The sequence below is a fragment of the Rhinatrema bivittatum genome, chromosome 3, assembly GCF_901001135.1.
Source record: "Rhinatrema bivittatum chromosome 3, aRhiBiv1.1, whole genome shotgun sequence".
NCBI lineage: Eukaryota > Metazoa > Chordata > Amphibia > Gymnophiona > Rhinatrematidae > Rhinatrema > Rhinatrema bivittatum.
The window spans coordinates 199,075,236-199,094,409 of NC_042617.1; the positions used below are offsets into that span (position 1 = coordinate 199,075,236).

Genomic DNA, 19,174 nt, shown 5'->3' on the forward strand with positions numbered 1-19,174 from the left:
GCAGTGCAGGCATACAGAACAAGGTGGAATATGGTAACTGCAGTCTTTAGCCTGGCAGCAAGACAGTACAGTAGAGCAGAAGACAGGGAATCAGGATCTCCCAAATCCTGATTCTAGCAGCTCGGAACGCTGCGTAAAAGATGCTGGAGGATTAATGGTGGTGAGTTCTCTAGATGCAAGATGGCTCGCAATGATGATACAGGGTAGAATCCCACTTGCACAGAGCAAGGGCTGGATTGAAGTTGTGGATTCGAGGTGACTCACCGTGTTGAAGTCAAGCACCGAAAGGTGAAGTCTGCAAAGAACTAACGTGGAATCAATGGCTGGAATCACCATTTGCACAAGCAGAGAGAAGGTTCAGCCTGAAGATGGTCCCAGGGCAAGCACCAGGACAGTGCAAGCAGGGGTGAGTTGGAAGCGACAAGTCGAAGCCAGGTCTAGGGTGCAGGCGCCTCCTGCAGGTCGTACAAACCCAAAGATCCGGAGTGTTGATGTGGAGTACACTTTAATGGGACGTACTCCCTGTCGCTCGAGGATTCTTGTCATGGAAGATGAACTTGATGCTGGATGTGGGACCTGGGTGCAGGCGCCTCCTGCAAGTCGTATAGAACCCAGGGAGATGAGTCAACATCGCAGTGGAAAGAACGGAGATGGTCTCTGGAATGACAGGCGCCTCCTGCAGGTCGAGAAGGTTCCAGGACAGATTGGACTCTGAGATGATCTGGATACAGGCAGCTCCTGCAGGTTGTGAGACCCAGACAGCTGAAGAAGAGAGAGACAAGCAGAAAAAGAAAAAGAATTGACTAGAAACAAGGAATTAAATGTCCTGGAAACTGGGAGCAAAAATTCTGGGGTAGGAACAGGTTTTCAGAGTGTCCAGGAACAAAGGCCAAAAAATTCTCTGGGCAAGGAACAAGTTCAAAAGTGTCTGGGAACAGAAGCAAAAATTCCAGGCAAAATCAAGGCTAACAAACTATACAAACAACTTGAGCCCGTAACAGGCACAGCTCACTGAGCTCATGGCCTTTGGATCCTATTACGGAAGCATGCCCTCAGGCCCTGTTAGGAGCGCAGAGGCGCGGTCCCATCTCTAGGGAGGATGTGAGCCCTTGGATCGTGGCACAGTTCAGGGAGGTGAACAGGTACGAGCACGGATAGAGCAGGATCAAGACTGGACTGAAGACAAGGCGAGGAATATCCTGAACTGGAACAAGGTAGGCTCAGCCCTCCAGTGGACCTACATACACCAATGAAACCCAGAAATGCAATGCTGGTCTCGAGAGTAGCCCTCTGGCCACTCGATAGCCCTTCTGGACCCTCCACTTGGGAATGACGAGTATGGGAGGCCAGACGGAGGCTGAGGGCAGGAACATGAACTCTCAGACAAAGACTCAGGATACTCGGAGGATTCAGACATAGACTTGGATACTCTGGAGACACGGACAAGGATTCAGGATACTCAGAAGACTTGGTCAAGGATTCAGGTTGCTCGGAAGTTTCAGGCAAGGATTCAGGAGTCAGGTGAAAGTACTGGGTGAGAACTGCATCACAGTGCACCCTACACAGCCACCCATGGCTGGTTGCGGACCACGCTGAACGCGAAACAGACTCCAGGCGAAGAACTGGAACTTGAGACTGGAACATGACGAAGATTCAGTAGAGACCTGCACGAGGGCTCGCCCTACACAGCTGCCTGTGGCTGGTCGTGGACCACACTGAAGCGGAGCAGGTTCTGGCAGAGTCTTAGGCATGGACAGTTGCAGGCCCAAGGGACTCTGAAGACCGGGACAGGATTCTCGGAAGTAAGGCACAGAAACAGAAGTCTTCCGGAGGCTTGCGCTGCAGACGAGAAGACCTTGTACCATGAGGTGCCCTACACAGCCCCCATGGGCTGGTCACGGATCACGACGGTGGCATGCCAGAAGAGGTGGACAGACAAGGGACCTGGAAACTGGGCAAAGAGCTGAAGATGAGACGGATGAGGTCAAGACAGGAACATCGGACATCAGGAACATGGCACTTCAGAACATGGGACATCTGGACACCAGGAGAACTGGACATCTGGAACATCAGGAACAAGAGACAGGCGATGAAGGAGCTCCGACGAGGGACAAGACCAGAAACATCAAGGAGACAAATTCAGGAACATGAAGAACAAGAAACGAAGATCCATCTAGGCACAGGAAGACCACAGAGGACCTGGATCCGAAGAAGACTACATACGCTGTGAAGACTGGATCCGAAGGCCCTGAGGAACAGAAGCAGGGCCCTTTGATAGGGCTGAAGCAGGCAAAGAATGATGATGTCATCTGTTGGGGCCATGGGGCTTTTCCCGCTACTGGCCCTTTAAATATCAAAGGGAGGTGCGCGCCCACGCCTATAAGCCAGGAAGGAACAAACATCAGTGGCGTCCCTGCCGCATGGAAGGCCAGGAGGACAGCGGCGTTGGCGGCAGCAGCCCTGCCGCAAAGAGAGAAGAGCAAGCTACAGCAGCGGCTACATGCCGCGATGAAGAAACTCCCACCGGTGGCACTAGGACCACGAGGAAGCCAGGAGCGCCGTGGCTCGGCCTGCCGCGAGGGACGGCATCGGCAGCGGCCTAGCTGGAGAGAACGTAGGGGACTGCCCGCGGCTGTCGCGGGCAGGATCCTAACATTTAGGGAAGTACAAATATGTGTAAAGACATAAAACAAGAGGTAAACATTTTCTTAATTAGCAACTATAAAACACACTTATAGATAGTTCCAGAAATTATTTACTTTAGTTTCAAACAACCAAAAATATATTTCATAGATAATAACAAGATGCTAGAAACAGGTTTAATAATCAGCCATAGACCAACCCCAATATGATTAACAAGACTCTCAGGTCAATACAGTAAAGTGCGGCCACGGTTACCCCTCTCTCCTAACCCGCTTTCTACCCACTTTTCGGCCACGTTAGCCCTTCCTGCGATACAGAATCCCCTTTAACCTACTCTTACCACGTCCTTTAATCACCAAGTAACCCCTTCCGCCTGCGGCATGTATATTACATGTAAACGATTGAATTAGCTATTCCCTCCCATACAGTAACGCGCGCCCCGACTATCGCTTTTTTAACCTGCCGTTTTGCCGCGCGTTTAACCTGCTGACTTACCGCCTACCCTTACCCCTGCATTAGAGGCAGGGGTAAGGGTAGGCGGGCAAACTTTCCCCCAGCCCCCGCTCACCTGCCCTGGCCGCGTCCATGGGTGCTGGTCTCCATGGCAGCCCCAGTCCTCTCCCCTCCTCCCGAAGCAACGAAAGCGGAAAAAAGCGAAAAAGCGAAAAAAAAAAGTTGCAAGAGAGAGAGGGGAGAGAGGACGGGCAATCCTATGCTCGGGATTGCCAGTCCTCTCTCCCCTCCTCCCGAAGCAAGGCGCGCGAAAAGCAGCCTTGCTTTTCGGGAGGAGGGGAGAGAGGACTGGAAGTGAAAAGCAACGAAGCGACTTACTTTTTTTGCAGCCCCCCTCCGCAGACGGATGACGGACGCGGCTCCCCTGCCTCCAGCTGCCCACGAAGATAGACGCATCGCACAGGTGAAAGCGGCCCCTGTGCGTGCAATTGGGCCGCTCAAGATGTGACGTCACGACTTTTGGCATCACGGCATGTGACGTCACGTCTTGAGCGGCCAATTGCACGCACAGGGGCCGCTTTCGCCCGTGCGATGCGTCTATCTTCGCGGGCAGCTGGAGGCAGGGGAGGGGAGCCGCGGTCCCTCGTCGCTGATGTCCATCTGCGGAGGGGGGCTGCAAAAAAAGTAAGTCGCTTCATTGCTTTTCACTGCCAGTCCTCTCTCCCCTCCACCCGAAAAGCAAGGCTGTTTTTCGCGCCTTGTTTCGGGAGGAGGGGAGAGAGGACTGGCAATCCCGAGCGTAGGATTGCCCGTCCTCTCTCCCCTCTCTCTCGCTACTTTTTTTTTTTTTTTCGCTTTTTTGCCTTTTTTTTTTCTTCGTTTTTTTCCACTTTCGTTGCTTGCTTCGGGAGGAGAGGACCGGCAATCCCGAGCGTAGGAGAACTGTCCACTTCCTGGTACCTGTCATTTCAAATGACATTTGAAATGACAGATACCAGCGTGTCCGTGAAGCGTTAGGCCAGCGCACCCAGGATACTGTATAGCGCTCTATACAGTAAAATGGGTTGCGCGGGCCTAACGCTTCACGGACGCTTCTTGGACGCGGTTTGCATTTGCAAGCTATTTAAATACAGTTTCCAGCGGTAGGTGAGCTGGACTGTTCGTGATGCGTTAGTGCCGGGTGCACCCGGCACTAACGCAGCTCTCCCTACCGCTCCTTACTGTATCGGCCCATCTGTTAGGTATCCACCTCTGATGCTTGTAACTGAAAACTGCATTATATCAGGGAGCCACATGGCTGCAGATAAATATGCCAATTAAGAAATAAATTAATTTTTTTTAAGTGCATTGTCTTGCTAAGTGAGACAATTAAACAAATGGTTCCTATAAAAAAAAAAGATACATTTTCTTATACTGAGATTAATGTAAAGACTCATTTCTCATAAATGTAAAAGTCAAAATTAGATGAACTGTGTTGAAAATCACATAAAACAAGAGCTGGTCTGTATTCTATTTTGTAGTATTCTTGCCCGATTGCAGCTGCATGAATTGAGGCGGAGGGAGAAAAAGGATTTTCCTTCAGGCATAAAATGCCATTTATACCACAATTTTATTTTTATTGTACAAAGATAAAATGTATACTCTAAACTGTACAAAAACACATCAAACAAGAGCTTATACATAAAAACTGCTGAAAATTCCTGCATTCAGGACTAAAGAGTGCCAATGATAGAATACGTACCTCACCAAGTTTCTTAACGACTGCTCATCGCTTGCAAATACATTGAAGGCTCCTTGCTGGTTCCAGAAAAGGAACTTTTCTGTGCCTTTTCCAAATCCAACTTTAGCGAATATCCTTTCATTGTTGCTGTAGCTCTTCTTAGATTGCATGCCATAGAACTGCAAGCCATCTCCTGGATAAAGAAATATGGCATAGGATGTAGACTCATCAGAGGCTAACACAGCCTGAAACGTGTTTCTCTGTGGAAAGAAATATAAACTCACTTCAGCGGCAAGAACAATTTAAAAGGTTTGAAAAAAAAATAGCAGAGGATTTCAAATGTAACAGAGCACCCTGGAGAGAAACCTGCAGATGGTGTCAGAATAACACGGTTCAAGCTCGACACAACATTTGTCCATTCTGTTCAGCTTTCTTCTGCATTACTGTAAACACCCACTGTTAATTCTGCATTTGAGGCAGCACCCAGTTGGTAAACGAATGCATGGCAATGCACAGAAAAGCAAGGATTAGAGCGAGATGCAATCATTTGTCCTGGCAGGAGAGGAGAAGGGTGGTTTTGGTACACGCAATATTGCAGATGCCAAAAGCTACTTACCCTCACAGATGGTAATAAGAAAGTAAGCTGAAAGGAGCAGCCAACGATGCAGATCTGCAGCTGTTTTGAACCCCTTTGCCTTGTCCATGGACTCTACCTGTAGTAAGGAGTACTGGAGCCTACTTGCCTTTCGGCACCGCTATGCATACTAGAAAATGCTGAGTGGCGTTTCCCTTCCCCTTCTCCCACTATTCTCAGCTGCACAAAACCCAAAACTTGCTGAAAGGCTCAGGAGGGGAACTGCGCTGCTGTTGCTGCTAATGTCAGATGGGCCTAGGAAACTGACGGGGGGGTGGGGGTGGGGCTGGGAAATTTAGTCAGATGCCAAAGGGCTCTTTGAGAGAAAAAAAAAATGAGAACCCTTGATCAGGATGCCAGAAAATATTTACAAACGTAAGGTGTTTCTAGAGCATTCACAGCACCATCCATAATGATAGGATAAGTGAAGCGATTCTTTCTACATGTGACATTTGCCTTCCTGCTCACTGGACCAATTAATTCGGGAGTGGAACCTTGATGGGGGTAAAAGACAATGAAAAGAAGCAAAGACTCTAATGTTGATATTATTATCCATCTGGGAACCAACGACCTTGCTAGAAACAGCATCCAAGCAGTACAGAGAGATTTCCAGTCTCTAGCGAAGCAGACTAGTCACATGGCGACAACCATCGCCTTTTCAGAAGTGTTACCTGTTCATGGAAAGGGGAAGGAGAGGTTAAGCCATATTAATAACTTCAATGTATGGCTCAAATCCCGGTGTAAGGAACAAAGTTTTGGATATATTGGGGGCTGGGGCCATGTATGGAACAGTAAAAAGCTCTTTGTCAAAGATGGCTTACATCTGTGGCAGGAAAAAGGATCCTGAGATAAATTCAAATCCTATGTCACAAGGCATTTAAACTAGAGGATGGGGGTGGCAGAAGGAAATTAGAATGTCAACCCCCAAATACAAATGCAATGGAAAAGGGTGAAGTAGATAACAAAACTCAGCTAAATAAGTCACAAAAGGAGTCCAAGAAAAGCAGTAACCTGAACGAGAAAAGCTGGAAAGCTATGAGCACAAATGCTCGCAGTTTGGGCAATAAAATCCCAGATCTGCAAGCCCTAAAGGTGGGGGCAGACTTGGACATTAATGCAGTCATGGAGACGTGGTTCACAGAATCTCATGATTGGGATACAGCCATACCAGGCTATAACTTCTTAACAAAGGACAGAGAGGACAGAAAAGGGGGAGGAGTGGCTCTTTATGTCAAAAACAATATCCAAGCATCTGAGCTGCAAGGAAGATGGGGCAAAGAAGAAGCACTATGGGCCGACCTAAAAAAAGATGATGGGGCATCCATTTTTATTGGAGTGGTCTACAGGTCTCCAAATCAAATGGAAGAACTTGACAGAGATCTGGTTGAAGACCTCCAAAAGATGGGAAAGAAGGGAGAAGTGGTGATTATTGGAGATTTTAATCTGCCGGACGTAGACTGAAGAATTCCTTCTGCAGAATCTAACAGTAGTAGAGAGATAGTGGATGCCCTGCAAGGGGCTCTGTTCAAACAAATGGTAATAGAACCCACAAGGGAGGGAGCTACACTAACGGAGATAATGTCTTTAATGTCAGGGTGGGTGCCCACTTCAGCACCAGTGATCAAACGGTATGGTTTCATATCACAAATAGGATACGGAGAAGTCACACGAAGACCCGGGTTTTGCAGTTCAAAAACACAGACTTTGTTGAAATGGAGAAGTACCTGGAGGAAGAACTAGAAGGCTGGGAGAACAAGAGAGATGTGAAACAACAGTGGACCTAATTAAAAGGAGCAATTACCAAGGCAACTAATCTATAAGAAAAGTAAAGAAAAGCAAGAGAAAAATGAAACCTATCTGGTTCTCAAAGGAGGTGGCTGATAAAATAAAAGCTAAAAGAACAGCGTTTAAGAAATATAAAGGATCCCAAAAGGAGGATCACAAGGAAGAAAATCTGGTGGAACTGAGGGAGACGAAGAAAGTAGTCAAGACAGCAAAAAGTCAAGCGGAAGAAAGGATTGCCAAAGAGGTAAAGCGAGGTGACAAAACATTTTTCAGATACATCAGAGAAAGGAGAAAAGTCCAAAGTGGTATAGTGAAATTGAAAGGTGAAAAGGATCAATGTGTGGAGAGAGACGAAGAAATGGCAGAAATATTAAACGAATACTTCAGTTCGGTGTTCACTAAAGAGGACCCTGGAGAAGGACTGTCGCTAGTAAACAAAAAACTGGAGGGGAGTGGAGTAGGTAAAACTCCGTTTACAGAAGAGAATGTATGGGAAGAGCTAGGAAAACTGAAAGTGGACAAAGCCATGGGGCCTGATGAGGTTCATCCCAGGATACTGAGGGAGCTCAGAAATGTGCTGGCGGGTCCACTTCATGACCGGTTCAATAGATCCCTAGAAACGGGAGTGGTGCCGAGTGATTGGAGAAGAGCGGTGGTGGTCCCGCTTCACAAGAGTGGGAGCAGAGAGGAGGCTGGAAACTACAGGCCGGGTAGCCTCACCTCCGTGGTGGGAAAAGTAATGGAGTCGCTGCTGAAAGAAAGAATAGTGAACTATCTACAGTCAGAAAGAATTGCTGGACCAGAGGCAGCATGGATTCACCAGGGGAAGGTCCTGTCAGACAAATCTGATTGACTTTTTTGATTGGTGACTAGGGAATTGGGTCGAGAAAAAGCATTCAATGTCATCTACTTGGATTACAGCAAAGCTTTTGATACAGGCCTGCACAGGAGGCTCATAAGTAAAATGAGAAGCTTAGGAGTGAGTGCTGAGGTGGTGGCCTGGATTGCAAACTGGTTGACGGACAGAAGACAATGTGTGATGGTAAATGGAACTTATTCTGAAGAGAGAGCGGTGTTAAGCAGAGTGCTGTAAAGATCTGTTTTGGGACTGGTCTTGTTCAATATCTTTGTGAGCGACATTGCAGACGGGATAGAAGGTAAGGTTTGTCATTTTGCAGATGATACTAAGATCTGCAACAGAGTGGACATGCCGGAAGGAGTGGAGAAAATGAGATGGGATTTAAGGATGCTGGAAGAGTGGTCGAAGATATGGCAGCTGAGATTCAATGCCAAGAAGTTCAGAGTCATGCATATGGGGTGTGGAAATCCGAAAGAACTGTATTTGATAGGGGGTGAAGGGATGATGTGCATGGAGCAGGAGAGAGACCTTGGGGTGATAGTTTCTAATGATCTGAAGTTGGCGAAACAATGTTACAAGGCGATTGCTAAAGCCAGAAGAATGCTGGGCTGCATAGAGAGAGGAATATCTTGTAAGAGAAAGGAATTGATGATCCCCTTGTACAGGGCCATGGTGATGACCTGGAGTACTGTGTCCAGTTCTGGAGACCGTATCTCCAAAGGGACAGAGACAGGATGGAGGTGGTCCAGAGAAGGGTGACCAAAAAGGTGGATGGTCTACATAAAATGATTTATGAGGAGAGATTGAAGAACCTAAATATGTATACCCTGGAGGAGAGGAGGAGCAGGGGTAATGTGATACAGACTTTCGATACTTGAAAGGTTTTAATGATCCATGGTCAACAACAAACCTTTTCCAATGGAAAAATATCAGTAGAACTAGGGGTCACGATTTGAAACTCCAGGGAGGAAGACTCAGAACCATGTCAGGAAGTATTTCTTCACGGAGTAAAGTGGTGAAGATTAAAACTGTGAAGGATTTCAAAGGGGCATGGGATAAACACTGTGGATCCATAAAGGCTAGAAGATGGGAATGAAGAGAAGAGCCATGGGGGTGGCTTGCTGGAATGGAGGCTACTACCTGGTGATTACTACCTTTACTCAATAAGCCTTCACACGATTAATGCAACTCCAACATTGCTCTCTGCTTCAACAGCAAGGGGAAACATGGAAAAGAGGATTTGCATTCATACAACAACCAACAAGTACTAAACTACACAGCCTGGGTAAACAAATAAGCATGGGGGTAGCTTCTTATTGCGGCGGTTACTACCCTAAACCAATTAAGCCTGATACTTCACTTTGAATGCATATACAGCGTTGCTCTCTGCTTCAACAGCAGGGAGAATTGTGGAAAAGAGGATTTCCATTCAGAGAACATCCAACAAGGCATGGATCTGTGCAGTCTGGGTAAACAAGCATCGGGGTAACTTGCTTGATGCGGTGGTTACTACCCGCAACCATTAAGTCTTATGCTCACCTTTGATGCAACTCCAACATTACTCTCTGCATCAATGGCAGGGGATGGCAGGAAATTTGAATCAAACAGTTACCAACAAGGGCCCTGAACCTGGTGATTGGTGAAACAGCTAAGTATGGAAAAATAAGTGTGGGAGCTTGCTGGGCAGATTGGTCTTTTTCTGCCATCATTTCTATGTTTCTATGTTAAAGGAAGGAAAATGTACCTTTAAGATTTCACTTTTCCTTCAGCTAGAGTAAAGTAAACGAGATGTTAAATAAATAAATAAACGTTTTCTCAATCTCTTGTTGCACAACTAGCTAGATAGAAAGAAGCCCAGAGAGCCACTGAATCCAACCTTCCACTGATGGCCTATTAACTCTTTCTACACTGTCTAGAGGGTTATCTTGTGAAGGCTCCTCCTAGCCGCCCAACTTCCACTGTGCAGTTGTACTCAATTCTGCACCAATAAAATCATCCCAAAGAGGGCAATTTGCTTAATATCTCTGGTAAGGCAGGAGTGAGCAAATTGTAGGGGCTTGAACAATCCTGAAGGGGGGCCCACTGGTTGCCCAATCAGGAAACAAATAATTGGCTATGCTGTTGAGTCTTGGTTCATAAGAACATAAGAATTGTCATACGGGGTCAGACCAAGGGTCCATCAAACCCAGTATCCTGTTTCAAACAGTGGCCAATCCAAGTCACAAGTACCCTAACATTAAACAAATCTCAAGCTACTATTGATTATTAATTAACAGCAGTTTATTTATTTATTTAGAATTTTTATATACCGATATTCTCGATACACATATCAAATCAGGTCGGTTTCCATTGAACAAAACAGTCGCGGGTTAAGGCGTTGCATATAAACAGAGTTTCTGAACATAAGAACGTAAATATTAAATAGACATCAATAACACATCAAACAGCGTTCAAAAGACGTAAAAAAACAAAAATATCTACAATAAATAGTAAAATAAATTAAGTGTAGCAGGTAACAGTGTACAATGTTGAAGGGCATGACCTGAGCATAACGAGAGCTAATGAGCTAGTGCATCTACAGTGGTGACAGTTTATTGATTTTTCCTCTAGGATCTTATCCAAACCTTTTTTAAACCCAGTTATACTAACTGCTATAACCACATCCTCTGGCAATGAATTCCAGAACTTAATTATGCGCTGAGTAAAAACGAATTTTCTTCGATTTGTTTTAAATAAGCTACTTGCTAAGTTCATGGATTGCCCCCTAGTTCTTCTATTATCTCAGAGAGTAAATAACCAATTTACATTAACTTTTTCAAGTCCTTTCATGATTTTGTAGACCTCTATCATATCCCCCCTCAGTCATTTCTTCTGCAAACTAAACAGCCCTAACTTCCTTAGCCTTACCTCATATGGCAGCTGTTCCATGCCACTTATTTTGATCACCCTTCTCTGCACTTTCTCCAGTGCAACTATATTTTTTTTGAGATGCAGCAATGAGAATTGCACACAGTATTCAAGATGTGGTCTCATCATGGAATGATACAGAGACATTATGACATCCATCGTTTTATTTTCCATTCCCTTCTTAATAATTGCTAACATTCTGTTTGCTTTTTTGATCGCCACAGCACACTGAGCTGACGATTTCAATGTGTTATCCACTATGATGCTTAGTGGTAACTCCTAAGATACAAACTAATATTGTGTAACTACAGCAAGGGTTATTTTTCCCTATATTCATCACTTTGCACTTGTCCATGTTAAATTTCATCTGCCATTTGGAAGCACAATCTTCCAGTCTCACAAGATATTCCTGCAATTTATCACAATCCAGTTGAGATTTAACTACTCTGCATAATTTTGTATCATCAGCAAATCTGATCACCTCAATTGTCTTACCCCTTTCCAGATCATTTATAAATGTATTAAAAAGCACCGGTCCAAGAACAGATCCCTGAGGCACTCCACTGTTTACCTTTTTCCAGTGTGAAAACAGACCATTTAATCCTACTCTCTGTTTCCTGTCTTTTAACCAGCTTGCAATCCATAAAAGAACATCACTTCCTATCCCATGACTTTTTAGTTTTCTTAGAAGCCTCGGATGCGGGACTTTGTCAAACTCCTTCTGAAAATCCAAATACGCCACATCTACCGGTTCACCTTTGCCCACATATTTATTCACGCCTTCACAAAAATGAGGGGATTTGTGAGACAAGACTTCCCTTGGGTAAATCCCATGCTGGCTGTGTCCCATTAAACCATATCTAAATGTTTTGTGATTATATTCTTTATAACAGTTTCCATGATTTTTCTTGGCACTGAAGTTAGGCTCACCGATCTATAGTTTCCTGGATCACCCCTGGAGCCCTTTTTAAATATCAAGGTTACATTAGCCATCTTCCAATCTTCAGGCACAAAAGATGATTTTAATGATAGGTTACAAATTAATTGAAATAGGTCTGAAATGTCATTTTTTTAATTCTTTCAGAACCCTGGGGTGTATGCCATCTGATCCAGGCGATTTACTACTCTTCAGTTTGTCACTCTGGCCTACCACATCTTCCAGATTCACCATGATTTGTTTCAGTTTATCTGAATCATCACTCTTGAAAACCGTCTCCTGAATGGGTATCTCCCCAACATCCTCTTCAGTAAACACCAAAGCATAGAAATCATTTAATCTTTCTATGATGGCTTATCTTCCCTAAGTAACCCCTTTAACCCCTTGATCATCTAACGGTCCAACTAACTCCCTCACAGGCTGCCTGCTTCAAATATATTTTAAAAAGTTTTTATTGTGAGTTTTTGCCTCTATGGCCAATTTATTTTCAAATTCTCTCTTAGCCAGTCTTATCAATGTCTTACATTTAACATGACAATGTTTATGCTTAATCGTATTTTCTACTGATGAATCCTTCTTCCAGTTTTTCAATGAAGATCTTTTGTTCTAGTGTATACATATTTGTTCTGTTAGCATAGCCACTGTATAAGGTTGTAACATTAAGCCATAATAGGGGGCATCATTCCTCTTAGATTGTGTGATGCTTTTGGTATCATACATTTTCTTGTTTATGGGATGGGAGTTTTTCTTGATTGGCTAGGGGTGGGAAGGGAGAGGGGAAAGGGCTCCATGAGTGGTGCAAGTTCAGGTGATTATCTGTCAAGCAAGATGGGCTGAATCATTATTACAGTCTTTGTCACTAATGGCTGACATTACTGTTGTATCTTTAAATGTAAAAGGGCTCAATGTGCCCCGGAAGCGGCAGCTCCTATTTGAAGTGACAAAAGCCAGGAGAGCTTCTATTTTTTTTTTTTATACAGGACTTGCATTTTCTTATAAAAGATGAGCGATTGCTTAGGAATAATCACTTTCCATATATCTTTTTGGCTTCCAACCTTATATGTTGGAAAAAAGGAGGTATGAGAGCTAAAGATTTAAAAGTTGAAATCTTGGCTTGCAAAAAAGATAGGGCGGGGAGGTACATAGCACTTAGGGTTAAGATTGATTTGGTCCTGGTGACGCTAATAATGTGTATGCACCCAATGTCGCTCAAGGGGGATTTTTGGTAAGCTTGAAACTGATTTTATTCAAGGTCACATGATTGGGGGGGGAGGGGACTTAATCTTCATCAAATCCAATTCTTGATAATAACCCCATGCCTAGAGATCATCTAAAATCTCAGAGAACTAGACTGTAACATTTTAAGAATCTTGGGGACTACAGGATATTTAGAGGGCATTTGAACCCCCTGGGGAAAAATTACACCTTTTATTCCCGAGTACATGGCTCTTACTCTAGAATTGATATGTTGCTCGGAGATAAATTTTGGGTTCAAGGGTACCAGCTAGTTGATATCAGTCCAATTACTTGGATAGATCATGCCCCAGTCTTTGGAACTTTTTGTCTCTTGCAGATTGAGGAGGGACAGAAGTACTGGCAGCTGAACAATTTGCTGTTAGCAGATAAGAGACTTTGTGAGGAAATAAGAGATGATATTAAAGAATACTTTCAACTTAATGACTCAAGTGACATGACAATTCAGACACTTTGGGACTGCTTTAAGGCTGTGCTCCAGGAGAAGTTTCTCTCTAAAGCGGTAGCAACCAAAAAGCACTCTCAAAAGGAACTGATGAATTTACTACAATCTATTAAACAACTGGAACATCATCATAAAAAGTTTGGTGGAATGAAAGCTCTAAGAGAGTAGGATGAAAAAAGGGCTCGATTGCGCTCCATTATATGTGGGGCCATGCAATATAGATTGGAAGGCTTGAATTGGATTTTTTTTTTCTGAAGAAGGCAATAAACCTGGCAAGTTGCTAGCGTGGCAGTTAAAAAGACAGTTGTCCCAAAGCCAATTTTGAAGATTAAGGATGGGCAGGGTGCAGTCATTTATGATACGGGATAGGTTTGTTGAGTTTATAAGTATTGTATACATGTGAGAGTTCCACATTAGATTCTGACATTGACGCATCTTTGGGGGAGGTTCAACTACCAGTTTTGTCACAGGAAATATTTCAGAAGATTGATGGGAGATTTCCCAGGCGGTAATATTTGTTGGCATACCAGCTCTTAAAACAATAAAGCCCTGGCTTGGATGATTATTCTGGCTTTTTTTTTTTATATAAGAGATTTAGAGACTTATTGATTCCACACTTACAGCGTCTCTATAATGAATTGTTGACAAATCCTTCACTGCCTCCCTCTTTGGAGTTGGTGGGAATCACGGTTTTGCCCAAGCCTAGAAAAGATAGTTCCATATGTAGCTCCTATAGGCCTATATCACTTTTGAATCTGGATTTGAAAATTCTGGCAGGGAGGTTGACTACTGTCTTACCTGATTTGGTACATGTGGATCAATCAGGTTTTATACTAGGCAGGCAAACGGTGGACAATATCCGTAAAATTTTGAATTTGATTTGGAATGCCAGACAGGGAAAGATACCAGCAGTTCTTTTGGCCATAGATGCGGAAAAGGCCTTTGACCATTTCCATTGGGCATTTATGCTTAAAGTTTTGCACAAGATTGGATTGACCTGGTTGAGAGCTATGTATTCTTCTCCCAAGGCCTGTATAAAAGTAAATGGTCTTATTCGAATATCTTTGATTTGGGCAGGGATACTCTGCAGGAGTGCCCGCTCTCACCTTTATTTGCCTTGGTTATGGAACCTCTAGCGGGGAAGATTCGACAGAATGGAAACATTCAGGGTATTCCAGTTGGCCACGCTCAGTTTAAAATATATCTATTCACGGATGATATTTTGTTTACTATCGCACAACCCCATCTCACCCTGCCTGTCTTAGTTCAGAATTTAATATTCACTAAAGTTTCTGACTTCAAGGTTAATATGGGTGAGTTGGAATTACTGACTATCTCTCGATAATATTCAAATGGGTCATTTGCAGAATAAGTTTTCTTTTAAGTGGACGATGAATAGTATTCGTTATTTAGGGATACGGGTGGGTGCAGACTGGAAGCAATTTACTATAAATTACTGTTCACTGCGTGAGCGGACTATTAAAAATTTGGATATTTGGTTTCCCTATAATTTTTCATGGCTGGGCTGTATATCTGTGATCAAAATGACGATCTTGCAAGGTGGCTTTATTTTTTTCAAATCCTTCCTATTGAGGTTCCTCATGCTTTTATGCAATCACTTCATATGAAAGTTTTCCATTTTATTTGGAAAAGGCGGCCACCTAGGGTGGCAAAGAGGGTGTTATTTCTTTCTAAAGGGTGGGCTTGCTGTCCCTGATTTTACGAAATATTATGTAGCAGCCCACTCTATATAAGCAGTGGGCTTATATAGAGCAAGTCAATTTACAGCAGGGCTCTTTATATTTTCAAATCTGGGGGCTGCCAGAAAAGGGATGGGGCTCCGCTAGTACCAATCCTTTTCCTATATTTACTTCGAAGATATGGAGGCAATGAAGGAGGCAGCTGATGGGTAATTACCATTTTTCTCAGCTATCAACCTTGGGAATTTATAAGGGGGTGTGCTATTTATCCGATTCTATATCTGTTTTTTCACATTGGGCCCAAAAGTGGATATGGTGTTGAAGACAACTATTTCATGACTCTAAATTGATATCTTTTGCAGATTTGCAATTGCAATTTGGACTTTTGGAATCAGAATATTATCACTACATACAATTAGCACACTGCTTCTCTCAACTGCCTCTTCGGGGTCAAGAGGCTAGATCCCTTTCTGATTTTGAGGACCTTTGTTTCTCACATCATGTTTGCAAGAGGCTGATTTCTAAGTTCTATCTTATGCTTTTTCCTAAACAGTCCCCTCCATTTAAACATGGGCTCGGTTGGGAATTAGATTGGGATAGTCGGTGGTCTCCTGAGCAGTGGGAAAAGTTTTTCTGCTATAGCTAAGAGCTGTCCCTCATCTGCAATGATAGAAACTAATTACAAAATTTTATTTCATTGGTACCTTACTCGCCTTAAGTTACATAAGCTTTTTCCTACTTATTCTGAACAGTGCTGGAGACTTTGTGGGATGATGGGATCTTTTACCATGTCTGGTGGACTTGCCCAAAATTAATTCCTTGCTGGAAATGGATTGCATCCATATTAAGTGAAATGACATCGTTGAACATTATGTTTGAATCTAAACTTTAACTTCTCTCACAATATCCATCTGGGTGGTCCTTTGCAGAAAGAAGTTTAGTAAATTATGTGTTGTGTGTAGATCGACAGGATTTGGAAGCACACTGGAAGGAGATAATGGTGCCTTCTCCTACGATGTTCCTTTGCACTACCTGTCCTATCTTTCTGCAGTTGGGAAAGATAAGGTGTCTACCCATGTCTTGATTTGGGAACCTTTTCTCCAGGGAACCCAGCGGCTCACTTAAATTAGTTTTTTCTCTTTATCTTCGATGATAGTACTAATTTCAGTTATGTATTTTTATATTGTAACATAGAAACATAGAAACATAGAAATGACGGCAGAAGAAGACCAAATGGCCCATCTAGTCTGCCCAGCAAGCTTCACACATATTTTCTCTCATACTTATCTGTTTCTCTTAGCTCTTGGTTCTATTTCCCTTCCACCCCCACCTTTAATGTAGAGAGCAGTGATGGAGCTGCATCCAAGTGAAATATCTAGCTTGATTTGTTAGGGGTAGTAGCCGCCGCAATAAGCAAGCTGCACCCATGCTTATTTGTTTTACCCAGACTATGTTATTAGCCCTTATTGGTTGTTTTTCTTCTCCCCTGCCGTTGAAGCAGGGAGCTATGCTGGATATGCGTGACGTATAAGTCTTCTCCCATGCCGTTTGAAGCAGAGAGCCATGCTGGATGTGCATCGAAGTGAAGTATCAGGCACATTTGGTTTGGGGTAGTAACCGCCGTAACAAGCCAGCTACTCCCCGCTTTGTGAGTGCGAACCCTCTTTTCTTCTCCCCTGCCGTTGAAGCAGAGAGCTCTGCTGGATGTGTGAAGTATCAGTTTTTCTTCTCCCCTGCCGTTGAATCAGAGAACTTTGCTGTATATGCATTGAAAGTGAAGTATCAGGCTTATTTGATTTGGGGTAGTAACCGCCGTAACAAGCCAGCTACTCCCCTCTTTGTGAGTGTGAATCCTTTTTTCCACATTGTAGAACACTTTATTTTTTGTGCTGCTCGCTCCTACCTTGACTGGGGCTCTTGAGTGATTTTTTTTTTTTTTTTTTTATAATTGTGCCAATCTCGCTTGTTACTTTGACATGGCTGTTAATCTTGCTCTCTCTTCAGGGTGGAAGAGTCTGGGGAATTACACTTTATAAAAATATTTCTGATAGCAGTTTTGTATAATTCTGCTCCTTGTTTTTGGTGAGTATAACCATGTGAACTGACTGCAGATGTTTGTCTATCACTGCTGTGGATCTTAATAAAAAAAATAGAAAAAAAAAAAGAAATGACCAAATAAGAAAAATTAAAAAAAGAAATAGGAAAAAGGAATGAGAAAAAAGAAAATAAAGTTGGGCAGAGTTTTTCTCAGTTCCCAAAAAATTTTGGCTGGCATCTTAAGTTTTTTGAAAAATGTTTCCATCCTTACTGATGTGATGTGCAGTGTGTGTCTCTGTGTTTGTCTGGTGTGCTTAAGTCTGTGTATGAGGTCTATGTCTCTGTCTGTGTTATGGTCTGTCTGCTTGTGTGTCTCTGTCTGTGTATGGGTAGGATGTGTAAGTATATATCTGGGCGTGTTTTGTCTATGCCTTTCTCTGCATCTGTGTGTGTCCTCTGTCTTAGGATGGTATGTCTGTGTGTGTGTACCTGTCTAACTTTTAGTTTATGTCTCTCTATGAGGGGTGTCTGTCTTTGTCTGGGTGTGGGGGGTTTGACTATCTGTGCCCATGTATATGCAAGCTTACTCCTTTCAGAAACTTGAAACAGAAACATAGTGTGTGTGTGTCTGTGTCTCTGTGTGTCTCTGTCTGTGTGTCTTTAGACCCATCTTGGGGGCCCTAACAAATTGAATGACTTCAAGAGGGGCCATGGTTCAAACTCTTTGCTTGCCCTTGGTCTATGCATAAAGTCAGCACCACAGATTTTCAGATGGTGTTTGACAAAGTCACGCATGAGAGACTTCTAAGAAAACTAAAACGTCATGGGATAGGAGGTGATGTGCTTTTGTGGATTGCAAGCTGGTTAAAAGACAGGAAACAGAGAGTAGGATTAAATGGTCAATTTTCACAGTGGAAAAAGTGGAGTGCCTCAGAGATCTGGAAAGGGGTACGACGAGTGAGGTGATCTCAAGCGGATTGTGATGAATTGCAGGAGGACCTTTCAAGACTGGAAAATTGGGCTTCCAAATGGCAGATGAAATTTAATGTGGACAAGTGCAAACATGCATATAGGGAAAAATAATCCTTGCTGTAAGGAGTTACCACCCAGGAAAGAGATCGAGGCATCATAGTGGATAATACATTGAATTCATCAGCCCAGTGTGCTGTGGCGATCAAAAAAGCAAACAGGAATTATTAGGAAGGGAATCTTAAATAAAACGGAGGATGTCATAATGTCTCTGTATCATGCCATGGTGAGACCACACCTTGAATACTGTGTGCAATCCTGGGCACTGCATCTCAAAAAGGAAATAGCTGCACTGGAGACAGTGCAGAGAAGGGCGACCAAAATGATAAGTGTCATGGAACAGCTAAAGAAGTTAGGGCTTTTCAGTTTGGAGAACTGACGACTGAGGGGGAATATGATAGAAGACTACAAAATCATGAAAGGACTTGAACAAGTTAATTAAATCAGTTATTTAATCTCTCAGGTAACAGAAGGACCAGGGGGCACTCCACGAAGTTAGCAAGTAGCTCATTTAAAACAAATCAAAGAAAATTCTTTTTCACTCAGCGCATTGTTAAGCTCTGGAATTCATTGCCAGAGGATGTGTTTACAGAAGTTAGTGTAACGGTTTAAAAAGTGTTTGGATAAGTTCCTAGAGGAAAAATCCATAAACTATTCCGGTAATTAATAAGCAATAGTAGCTAGTGATTTATCTAATGTTTGGGTACTTGCCAGGTACTGGTAACTTGGATTGGCCACTGTTGGAAACAGGATACTGAGCTTGGACCATTG

The 19,174-nt window shown here is 43.4% G+C and overlaps 1 protein-coding gene across 2 annotated transcripts in view; it reads right to left on the minus strand.

Annotated features, from left to right (window-relative positions):
• Positions 1-19,174, minus strand: part of NID1 (nidogen 1) — a 201,589-nt gene that overhangs the window by 164,806 nt on the left and 17,609 nt on the right. For both annotated transcript variants that reach the window (XM_029594103.1, XM_029594102.1), the window contains exon 3: positions 4,838-5,076. In XM_029594103.1, the coding sequence (XP_029449963.1) occupies positions 4,838-5,076 (239 nt within the window). The remainder of the gene's footprint in view (positions 1-4,837; positions 5,077-19,174) is intronic.